A 12,273-nucleotide genomic window follows, 5' to 3' on the forward strand; every position below is an offset into this window, starting at 1 on the left:
TTTTCCCAGGGACCATTTATGTATCTTAATTGACAGTAAATGATAATACATTTTTAAAATGAGGAACAGGATGAATCAATCATATGAAGTGAGTCCTATGGATAACCTCAGTATTAAATACAGCTATATAACCTTTCCCTAAAATTCAGCTCCCTAGAAGCAACACAAATAAGAGTTACATACCCATAAAACTGTGGGTGGGCCCATGCAGCTAACAAAAGTATGTTTTTCTAGGATTAAAGTTGGTGACTCCACATGTAGTTTCATCTTTCTTATCAGCTCTCCATGTAGCTTCACTTTTTAAAATCATTCCAGAGGAATTAAAAGCTACTAAGAAGATAAACTCATATAGTACACTACATGTTCTTTAGAGGTAGATCAGAAGTATAGAACAGAAAATGAAGTAATAATTAAGATATTTATTACAAAATGTCTATTATGCACAAGAGAAAAAAGATAGACGATGATGTAACTGAATATCAGCTGAGTAAGATGACCTAGAACTGACTTATTTAGCAGGCAGTTAGGGACTATTTGGGTACATACTTTTTAGATCTACTGAAATTTTATCCAGGTTAACATCATTCATTTCTAAATTTACTTTAGGATTGTTTCATGTTCAGTGCATTTAAGCCCTATTTTAGTATTCACTAAAAGTTCAACTCCAATTTATCAAAGGGAAAGTGAAACTTGTGAGTAGGCCTTAGATCATAAAGTCTGCCCCAAGAGCACAGAATCTAAACAACTGTATAGGCAGAAGGACAGTGCGGTTCATTCTGGTCTGCATGTTTTATGAAACATAATATTCATGGTAGCTGATGGGCTCTGCTGTTGTCTATAGAATAAGAACATATCTCACATTTTTCTTTCTTTTCTTTCTCTCTCTTTTCTAATGTAAATGGATGGGATAGGTGAGAAAATAACAAATTATTTTCAGTCTTTGGTAGTATTTTAGGGTAAAATACTATTTCTAGAGGTCCTTGTGTAAAGAGTTCGTACTCTCGGACAGTAATGAGCACTGCACTTCTAGCTTCACTGCTTACCAACACCTGGCAGGTTTTGCCTAAGGTCACTTTTTTCATTTTCTGTGAGCGCCTTCTTCATGTTTTGCATAACAGTGTTCAGTTTATTAACATCAACAATTCCTCCTTTAGAAAAAAGAAAAATATGAGCAAAATATAATTACCATATATTATTTGCAAGCATTATTGTCAGGTATGATGATTATAATGCCCAAAGACTAAGGCTCAATGAGTCTATTCAAATGTATCAGAAATATCAATATCAGAATTAGAACTAGACTATTTTCCCCTGACTTGGTTTTAACCATTTGAGTAACTGCTTAGCAATTCACAGTTCAAAAGACAACAAATCTAAGACTCTGACCAAGAAATAGTGTTTGCTTTCATTTTCTTAATTCCTAGATCACATGTCTCAACTCACTAAAATTTCTGATCAGTTTTTATTTCTTTACTGCCAAAATTGGAAACTCTCAGGAGTACAGGACTGCTCTCTGCCATGAAAGACACATGCCTGTCTGTAGAAATGCATTCAGAGCTCTAAAAGAAACATGTATGCAGTATCATAATATAGGCAGTGGTGGCAGAAATCACAATTTAATGATTTGAAAATCACATAAACCCAAAACAAGATGACCTCACACTTATCCACCTTTCCTTTGTACATTTCACTCACCTCTAAGGGATTCTACACCATCCATTGATCTCTCTTGATAGACTTTTCCATTATCTGCAAGAAAAGTACAAATCAGGTCTCTTGAGATTCACTAACTCACTTTAAAAGTCATAATTTCAGAATGCCAGACTATCAATTGCCCTAAATAATTTGTGATTTAATCTCAAATAATAAAATTAGAGAATGGAAAAAGTTCTTAGTGAAGCCTCTGTACCTACTCACTTCCCCTATTCTTAATTTTCCCTGTTCTTTCTTTAAGTCTTCCCTTTTCCCTTTTAGTTCACCTCCATTTGATTTATTTTCTCAGTCCTCCTAGCCTTATCACTGGTCTATAAAGAAAGAATAGGCAATTCTTTGTTCTGATGGCAGAATTAATGACTAACAGAAGAGATTATTTACAAACTATTGCATAACACAGTTGAGCTTTACTCCAACAGTAGAACTAACAATGTATTCTAACCATTTTTGGAAAGCCTTTCCTTTTTAAAAATTTGCTATCAAATAAAAGGTAATTTATAAGACAATTTATGGACATTCCCACAAGAAGATTCACAACTCTAAATTCTCCTAACTTCTAAATTGTTATTTAAATGCTTACCATTAACCAGCAAATTATTCATAAACTCCAGGCTTCCTTCAGGTGTGGGCTCTATGCCCATATTTTGAAGGACATTTTTTGCATCACTAACAATAAGCTCTTTGCCTTCAAAAGATATAAAGGTAAAAAATACAGGTATATGAGAATTATGAGAAGGATCTAAAAACTACAAATGTAAACACACATATGTATGCATATATAAACACACACACAAACTTTTATGCTTATCTAGGATCAAATGCCATATGAGCAACATACACAGTGTGACTTACCCACCTGCATCAGTAGGCATCATAGAAACTTAATCTGGTTTTTTTGTCCCTAGTAAATTGGGATAATAAAAATGATGGCAATAGGCAATACATGTATGTGTATGTTGTGTGTGTGTGTGTATACATTATATTGTTTAGTGATGGTAGGTAGATTCCATCTTTTTCATTACTTTATGAGATATCCTGTTTTATATTTTTTCAGTAAATGTTAGCTTTATTTTCATTAATATTTATCTGTTCTCAACTAATGGTCGGTGGTATTAAGGTCTTTACTTATGTTTACTTCACCATTTATTTTTTTTTAATCCCAGATAATGCTTCTCTGTAATTATGCATGAAGAAGAGCAGCACTGGTAAAACCTCCACAGAGTAAAGAAAATTTCCTCATAACATTCCACTAAAGTTTTATGGCTCAGTGTAGACAACTTATAGCCAAGATCTAGGATATTAAATAAAAAATTTCCATAATGCAAATGTTAAAGAGAATAATTAATGAATAACGGGAATAGCTCACTAAAAGTAGCGTAGAGAATTAAGATCTTAGATTCGCAGCATTTTCTCACTAACCTGTTTCAGCTTTCACTGCATCCATTAATTTATTGAGATCAATCTTCTTTTCAGCTATTAGAAAAGTCATAATTGAGAGATACAATGAAAATGATTCTTAGAAAAAATATTAGCTAAATTTTAAAATGGCATCTAGCTGAATTGTGGTAACAGCCCTCCCAGAACAAAGGGCTCTCCTATAAAGGACAAAACAACCTGACAAGTAAGTATCTATGTGCTCATGTGCAACTCTGTCACAATGTTTTTACAACTCTGTATCATAGAATACCTAATCAAAAATGGTTGTTACCATATATGAGAAACAAGGGGGCTAATACATAAAGGAAACTAACAGGGCATATAAGGCAATGCCCCAGCTGCATTGGGGGCTCAGCCTTTGGATACAAATCTGCTGAGCCAGTGCCAGCACTAATAAATGCTGCTTCCTGCTAAAAACCTTAGTGTCTTGTCTCTCTGTGTGAGAATCCCACATTTCTTGAGGTTTTCCAGGATTCAGAGATGGTAATTTTACCTCCCATGTTGCTGGCATGTAGGACCTGGGACTGGGGAAGGTGACCTCAGCTGGCAACAGCAGACCAATTAATCCAGAGAAGACTAGCCCTCCCAGCATGCCAGAGCAAGAATCTTGGGAGCACAAAGCAACCCAGTGGGGCCCAAGAACCAGTGCAGAGAGCACTGACTGTCAGACAAGTATAAATCCAGCTTCAAAAGGTAGACTGCCACTAAGTGGCAGAAGGAAAGCCTGATCAACACCCAGAGTTACCCAAGTAGTTTCAACTGCATGAGAAAGAGCTGCAATTCTAAGTAAGGTACTGGGCAGCAGGCTGGAGACACTGTTTGAATGCAAGTGAATGGTGACTGAATGAGATGGGCTGAGCCCAAAGTAAGCGTAGACTCTGCCTCTCACCTTATCCCATGTTAGGATGACTTCAAAGGAAGCTAGACTTGAGTTCATTTAAAGATTAGTTCAAAAGATAGGTTTTTGTTGTAAAGATTATGTGATCTTAAACTAAATAGGGGATATAGGGGATATGATATATACATATATATATATATATATATATAAAAACAGTTTGGGATTATAAAAATTATGTTTCTTGGTTCATAGCTATTATACAAACTATGTTTTTGCTCTTATTAATTCCATTTTATGTTTTTCTTATAAAGTTTATAACTGCTGTTAGAGGTTTGCAGAAGTACAACTTCTAATATAACAACCTGAGTTAATTTGAGATTTAAAAAAAAAGCCATTACCTATAGGGTAGACATGATATAAGACTGACTTCCAGTATCAATACTAAACCCAATTAAATGAAAGGGTTAGGTAACTGTAAAATTATAGACATTAAAGTTAAACCCACTACTACTACTCTAAGACTTGTGAAACTTGCCTGCTGGGTGTTAAGGAAGGAAAAGGGCCAAGGAAAATGCATTCAATAATTTGGAACTTGACCTTTAAAATAGCCAGAATCAGGGAACAATGAGACCCTCTATGTGCCTTGCATCTCTGGTAAGTCATTCTGAACTCCCAATAAGGGGATCAAAGGGACCCTAGTGAGCCAGAAGCCAACCAGTGCACATGCTGCAAAAATGAGGGCCATTGGAGAGGAAAATGTCCCTAATGATTCCAAGGGAAGCCACACATGAACAGCAAGACCTGGACCCATCCTGTCAGATGGTAGAAGAAGCTAGAAGAGCTAAGAGGCTTCTCACTACTCCCCAAGAGTAACCCCCTGAGGAATCTCAGTAGATTCTTAACAGTAGATAGGAACAAGGTCAATTCTGTTCAGTTTGGTCTTACACACTGACAGGAGAGTAAGCACAGTCATACATGGGCCAGTGTTCATGGCTGAGGTGGTACAATTGGTGACAAAGAAGTTGAAAATGACAGAAGTTACATACTCCATACCATCCCCAGAGCTCTGGAAATGTGGAGAGAATAAGCCAAACTCTGAACCACTAAATAAACTGTCAGGAAACCCACCTATAATGAGACCAAGTGTTGCCAATTGCTCTGTTGAGGATTAGGTCTTGCTCTACTAGACAGGGGCCTCCCCTTTTAAGATTCTTTATGGAAGCTTTCCTACCATTACAAGGTTATAAGAAGAGATCTAGAAGAACTGGGCAACATTACTCTGAGACAGTAGATGCAAGCTTTTGGCTCAACCCTGACACTACACACCACTGGGTTAGGGAATGGCTACCTGTGAGCTTGACAACAGATGTTCACCCCCTTTAAACCAGGAGATGCTGTATAGATAAAAGAATGGAATGTCCAACCCCTAAAGCCTCTTTCGAGGGTCTGTTTACTGTCACTTTATCCAGCTCTATTGCAGTAAAGGTGGCCAAGGTGGTCCCCTGGATTCATCACAGCAGAGTAGATACAGCTTCTCATGACTGGGAGTACATTCCCAATCCTGCTACACTATACAAGTAGACCATCTGAAACAAGTGAGCCACATCCCAGGAGACCCATGAGGACAACAGCCCTGCTTTAGTCACGTTGTAAGGTGACTAATCTACACACAGAAGAAACTTGAAGAATCAGTCACCTGCCAAGATAAATGGACTGTTACTGTTGTTCAGTGTTGGCTTCCTTACTGTAATGCCTTGGCACTCCTCATCTCTCTCTATTGTCACTGTCTTAGCCTTGGTTTTCACCATAGGATTAGCAGAAACTGCTCCAGCTGACTGCCACTGGGTTAAAACATTTCTATTAGCAGTCCTTCCCCTCCTTTGACAGGATGCTTTGTCACTATTGGTTGCATTGATCTGGCTCCCATTTGTGGACTTGAGCCCCTTGTGACTCATACCTCATGACTCATCAGGCCATGGTATCAACACAACCCTATCTTATCATACCCATTTCTCCTACCAGGGAACAGTCTCAGGAACCAACAGACTGGATTAAAATAAAAGGTCATTCACATCCCAGCCCATACCTGGAAAGGTTGGAATGCCTGGGGAATTATTTAGAGGATGGTTTTCAAATTTTGGGAAATTAAAAACTCTTATAGGTGTTGTAGTTTTAATACTGGGGGCTTGCTTACTTCTACCTTGCCTGTTACCCCTGTTGTAAGGTCTATCTTCAGTCTCATGGAAGCTATAATTGAAAGAAAGATGGCCATATGTGTCTGATGTTATAGAAACATAAGCCCTTGAATCATGATGATGCTCTCTGCTGGGAGGATCTGAGCATCAAAGAGGGGAATGTGGTAACAGCCCTCCCAGAACAAAGGGCTCTCCTAATATAAAGGACAAGACCATGTGGCACAGTTAGTATCCATGTGCTTATATGTAACTCTGTCACAACTTTGTAACAGAATACTTTATCAAAATGGATGTTACGATGTATGGGAGACAAAGGGGCTACCATGTAAAGGAAACTAACATAGGACATATAAGGCAATGCCCCAGATGCCCCCAGCCTTTAGAAGCGAATCTGCTGAGCCAGGGCCAGCACCAATAAACACTGATTCCTGCTAAAAGCCTTGGTATCCCATCTTCCTGTGTAAGAATCCTGTAATAATACATCTACAAAAATACTGTAACTAACAAGATACTCAGTGGTGAAACATTAAATTCCTTTTCCCTAAGATTGGGAGCGAATAAAATACCATCTACTATCTCATCTCTTCTATTAGTCATGTACTAGATCCTAACCAAGGCAACGGGGCAGGTGGAGAGAGGGAGAGAGAGAGAGAGGGAGAGAGAGAGAGAGAGAGAGAGAGAGAGAGAGAGAGAGAGAGAGAGAGAGAGAGAGAGAGAGAGAGAACTATACTACTGGAAAGGAGGAAGAGAAAATGCCATCATTTGCAGAAAACATGATTTTGTAAGCAGAAAACCACATGGAATCTATTTTTTAAACTACCTAAACTGATAGGTGAATTTAATAAAGCTGTGGTATACAAGATCAATATAAAAGTCTATTTCTATATGCTAGCAGTCAAGAATTGGATAAATACAGTGTTGAAAAACCAATAGCATACAAAAGATAATTGGAAGTAAATCCTCCTCAAATTTCCAAGCCCTCTGCACTGAAAACTATAAAATGTTACTGAAATGAAAGACAGAAAGAGAAATATATACTGTTTGTTAAGATATCCATTCTCATTGTTTCTGAGCTGTCCATTCTTCCCAAGTTAATCTATAGAGGCATACCATCTCGACATCTCAAGATATTCATTCTCCCAAAATAAATTTAGATATAATACTAACTGTATCAAAATTATATCATTACTTTTAAAGAAATTTGTAAAGTGATTCTAAGAATTTATATAGAAATACCAAAGATCTAAAATAGTGAAAATAATCTTGGGAAAAAAAGTTCCTCCACATCCTTGTACAATATTTGGTGTTATTAGAATTAATTAAAATATAAGGGATACAAGTACAGTAGAGGAAGTAAAAGGCAAGGATAAGTACTAGAAAGTGAAATTGATCAAATTATGTTATGTACGTGTCTGAATATGCTACAATGAAACCCTCTATTCTGTATAATTAATGTATACCAATAAAAATAAAAACAATTTAAAACATTCAGTTGTTTTAAATTGTATCAGATATTGAGTGATTGAATCGGATGAAATAAAAATATGACCTTTGACTGAAATTTTAAAAATTGATATGTTAAATGATATACAATAAAATGCAGATATTTTAGTCTTTATTTTTGAGTTTGGGCATTTGCATGGAACCTTGGAACCTCTGTCCAAAACAGCAAGAAGAACATTTCTGTCACCCTGGGAAGTTTCTTGTGCTTCTATCTAGTTAAGCAATTATCCATCTAGAGGAAACTTTTAAAAACAACTTTATTGAGATATAGTCATATACCAGTATACAATTAATTGTTTTTAAAATATGTTTAGAAGGGCACTTTCCCGCTCAACTATATCCTTTTTAAAATTTTTTTTACTTTGAGAAAGGGTCTCATTAAGTTGCTGAGGCTGGCCTCAAACTTGTGATCCTCCTGCCTCAGCCTCCTGAGCTATCAGGCCTGGCTTAATCTTATAAAATTTTCATCACCCCCAAAAGAAAACTTGTACCCTTTAGCTGTCACCCTTTTGTCCTCCTACATCACCCCCTCCCAAGTCCCAAAAAAACAAAAAAACAAAGGACTTACTTTTGCATTAGGAATAAATTCTTTCCTAAGATCTATAAAATATCTTTTGGGTACCAAAGTCATTAGTTTTAGAAATTCTCATATTCATGTTCCCAAATACAAACAGTTCAAAGCCACAGTCATTTCTACAATACTCACTTTCAAGGTTTTTTGTCATCCTTTCCAGTTCCTTTTCTGTGAGCGTAATTCCCATTTTTCTCAGAATGCTGTCCAAATTACTCACATTAACCTTCCCTTCTTAAGAAAGCAGTAGGGAAAAAAAGATCGAATGTTTCCAAAATATTAAAAATACATTCATATCTATATATTATTAACTTAATAACATTTAATAATAATGTTATTGCTATAAAAGAGTTAAAATATAGCTCATGTCTTTATATTATCATATATTTTACCTTATTTTAAAAAAAAATGTTCACAGTACTGAGGATTGAACCCAAGGCCTCAGGCATGCTAGGCAAGCATTCTACTGCTGATCTATAACCAGCTGTTTTTATTTTATTTTTGAGACAGGGCCTCACTAAATTGCCCAGGAAGGTTCAAACTTGCATTCCTTCTGCCTCAGTCTTCCAAATAGCTGGGATTACAGGTGTCTGCCATCATGCCCAGCTCATTTAACAGTTTTATAGGATCATCAAGACTTACTTTTCTAATGTGTTCAGAAAAATTAAGTACGTTAACTAAAAGTGATTTCCTTTCACCTTATTTTGGGGACAACCTGAGATGGCAAAATGCAGCAAAGCAGTTTATCATATAGAGCTGGAGACCACAGATTTCATTTTTCTAAACAATAATGAGTTGTTCTCATTTGTCTGAACCCCCAGATTTTTTTTTCTGCTGAGTAATTGTTAATTCTTCATTTCAATGTTTGCTGTACATCCCTTAATTTGATTTTCTACCTTATTTTTTTTTTCATCTTATTCCTAACAAACTGTCCCTAATTTTTCTTTTCTCTTTTCTGGCCTTCCGTGGTCTTTGGAAACTGCAGAACTACTTATGATTTACAGTGAAGGAAGTTGCTTTATAAGATAGCATTTATTTGTATTTAGAGCTGGGTACTTTTGTGAGTTTTTAAAATATCTTTTTAAGGTGCCAGATTCAACCTCTTGAGTGGCTCAATGCTATATTAAATGTTTAATTGTGCTGGGTGTGGTGGCTCATGCCTGTAATTGCAGCAGCTAGGAAGTCTGAGACAGAAGGATTCCAAGTTTGAAACCTGCCTAGGCAACTTAGGGAGGCCCTCAGCAATGTAGCAAGACTGTCTCAAAAGAGAAAGGACTGGGGATGTAGCTCAATGCTCCTGAGTTCAGGTTCAATTCCAGTACTGAAAAAAGAAAAACTCTTAGTAATTACAAGTTCTACTGAGATATTTAAATTCCTTTTCTATGAAATTCAAACTTATGTTTTCCATGTATACTTTATTGATATTGATTATGCCTTCCCTAGGAAACTGAGAGGAGTAAGTCCAATACTGAGTAACTCTTAAATGTGCCTAAACTACTAATTTCTATGTATTATGTTTTTTGGTTTTAGCACAAAGATCATGGCTAAATGTACTTTGTTGAAATAGTTAAAAGATGTTCCATCATAGTTAGAACAAAAGCTCTTCTTCTGATTAGTACACATAGCAGAAAGTTTTATAGAAGACCAAGGAGTTGCTCAATGAAATACAGCAGTGGGAACAACAAATTTCACATTCTAACTAATAAGACTGATTTTTCTTATTTGATATCCAAAGAAATTTTTCTTTTCTGAATGAAATTCCTTAGCCAATACTAATTGCTGTTTGCTAACCACTCTTAGATTAGATTTTGTTTATTCTTTGCTACAGATTGCAAGTTTTCAGTAAATTATGAAACTCGCTCCTAAAAATATCTGTAGAATATCTGTAGAATTACAGATAGATTATAAAAAGCATAACTATGACATATCAATATGTGAAGAGTGTCAAGGATGACAATGTAGTGTCTTATATCTTTCACTCATCTTTAAAAACCTTCATATCATCCACCAACCTATTGTGATAGTTCATTTATCAGATGTAAGAAAGACACAGATCAGTTGTCACCAAAGTGTTATGTGAATTTATTAAAGCAGTTCAGAGGCCATTTCACAAAATCAGACTTCACATTTCTCTACAAAGTATAAGTTTATTCTCATTAATTTTCTTAAAAATATGAAATGAAAAAATCTCTTAACAAGGCCACTCCTTCCATTCACTGGCACCCACATTTACAACTGGGGCCCGAGCATGCTGAACCCTGCCCTGCACTCCCATTTCTTTTTTGTAATTTCTTTCCATTCTAATACTTTTCCATGCCTTTCTTTTCCTCTTAGTTCTCATTTTAAATTTGGGGATTTTTCAATGGATTCAAGAATAATAGCTAGCATTTCTCATTCATAGGATTTCTGGCTAAAGAGTCAACTGGTTCTCAAACTAAAAGTGAGATGATACACTTGGCATTTTTTCTTAATATAAAGTTTTAACAGTAATGCCTTCTAAGTTTCTTTGGACAATCTTTCACTTAGGGAATCATTACAAAAATTCTTATAAGTGGACATAAAAATTCCTCTAAAGGAATATGTGACTTGATATTCTTACCATCAATTGGCAGGTTATTCAACAACTCCTGGGGTTCCTTATCTTTAGGTTCTATCCCTCTGTCTCCTGGAACTTTTATCATGTCATTTACATCAACCTCTCCTCCTTCAAAGAAAAAGAAATGAGGGCTTTTAGAAATACTGTAAGTGATGTCTTGGTTTTATAAAAAAGTATACCTACACAGCACAGCATTCAACTGCTAATTGAACAGAGATCTGACCCAGCAGGTAGGCCATTGGGTCTTCAAAGACTTTCACCTTAATTCTAGTATAACCTGTGAATGACAGGCAAAGCAAAAGAACACTTACTATTATGAGTACACTTCTGCCTTAGCAACATCAGTTACCTTTACCTTATTAGCATAGTAAGCCACACACCCCTAGGTGGAAAGTAGTAATGAGACATGCAGTGTATGAAGAAGCAGGAAGAAGACTAGTGCAGGGACAACTAAAATTCCACCTCTACATGTGATGACGCCAAGAGGGAGAGCCCCTGCCTACCTGACAGACGCCATCCTCCTTTGCTTGAGTCAGCCTTACTCTCTTATTCAGTGCTTTCTCCCTTCTGGCTCTGACAGAAGCCCCTAAAAAGCCTGTGCTTAAGTTCTTTTCAGGTACAGTTACAATTTCTACCTACTCCGGGCCAAAGGACCTAAATTTGATAACGGCCATATGTTCAGTTTTTAGAGAAATTCTTAAATCCTAATCCAGAGTGGCTGTACCATTTTATATATCCACCAGCAAAGCATGAAAAATTTAGTTCCTCCAGATCTTTACCAGCATATGGTATCACAATTTTTATATTTCAGCCATTCTAATAGGACTACATGGATATCTTACTATGGTTTATTGTCAATTTCCTGGTGGCAAATGATGTTAAATACCTATTCATGAATCTGTTTTCCATTTGGTGAAATATCTGTTTATGTATTTTCCCCATTTTCTAATTGGATTGCTTTTAAAAGATTTTCAGTCTTAAGAGCATATATGCAGGCTGGGATTGTAGCTCAGTGGTAGGGTACTTGACTAGTATGTATGAGGCACTGGGTTTGAGCCTCAGCAACACATAAAAATAAATAAATAAAGGTGTTATGTCCATCGACAACTAAAAAATACACATACTAAAAAGAGTATATATGCTGTATATGGATCCCTTATCAAATATTCAATTTTAAATATTTTTCCACTCTACAATTTGCCTTTCATTGTCTCAAAAAGGATCATTTCGAGTAAAATTTTTTAATTTAGAAGACATCCAATTAATCAAATTTTTCCTTTAATGGATCATTACTTAGTACCAATAAGAATTCTGCTAGATCCCAAATATTTCCTCCTACAGTACTCTTCTAAAAGTTTTATAGCTTTACATTTTATATTTTAGTTCTTAATTCTTTGTACTAATAATATTGTATTATATA

The 12,273-nt window shown here is 35.9% G+C and overlaps 1 protein-coding gene across 1 annotated transcript in view; it reads right to left on the reverse strand.

Annotated features, from left to right (window-relative positions):
- Window positions 1–12,273, reverse strand: part of EFCAB3 (EF-hand calcium binding domain 3) — a 483,726-nt gene that overhangs the window by 433,941 nt on the left and 37,512 nt on the right. The window contains exons 7-11 of the mRNA XM_079134930.1: window positions 10,857–10,961; window positions 8,393–8,491; window positions 3,133–3,186; window positions 2,294–2,398; window positions 1,044–1,148 (exon numbers count right to left, since the gene is read on the reverse strand). Coding sequence (XP_078991056.1) covers window positions 1,044–1,148; window positions 2,294–2,398; window positions 3,133–3,186; window positions 8,393–8,491; window positions 10,857–10,961 — 468 coding nt within the window. The remainder of the gene's footprint in view (window positions 1–1,043; window positions 1,149–2,293; window positions 2,399–3,132; window positions 3,187–8,392; window positions 8,492–10,856; window positions 10,962–12,273) is intronic.

This window comes from Sciurus vulgaris (genome assembly GCF_902686455.1).
Source record: "Sciurus vulgaris genome assembly, chromosome: 3".
NCBI classification, from domain to species: domain Eukaryota; kingdom Metazoa; phylum Chordata; class Mammalia; order Rodentia; family Sciuridae; genus Sciurus; species Sciurus vulgaris.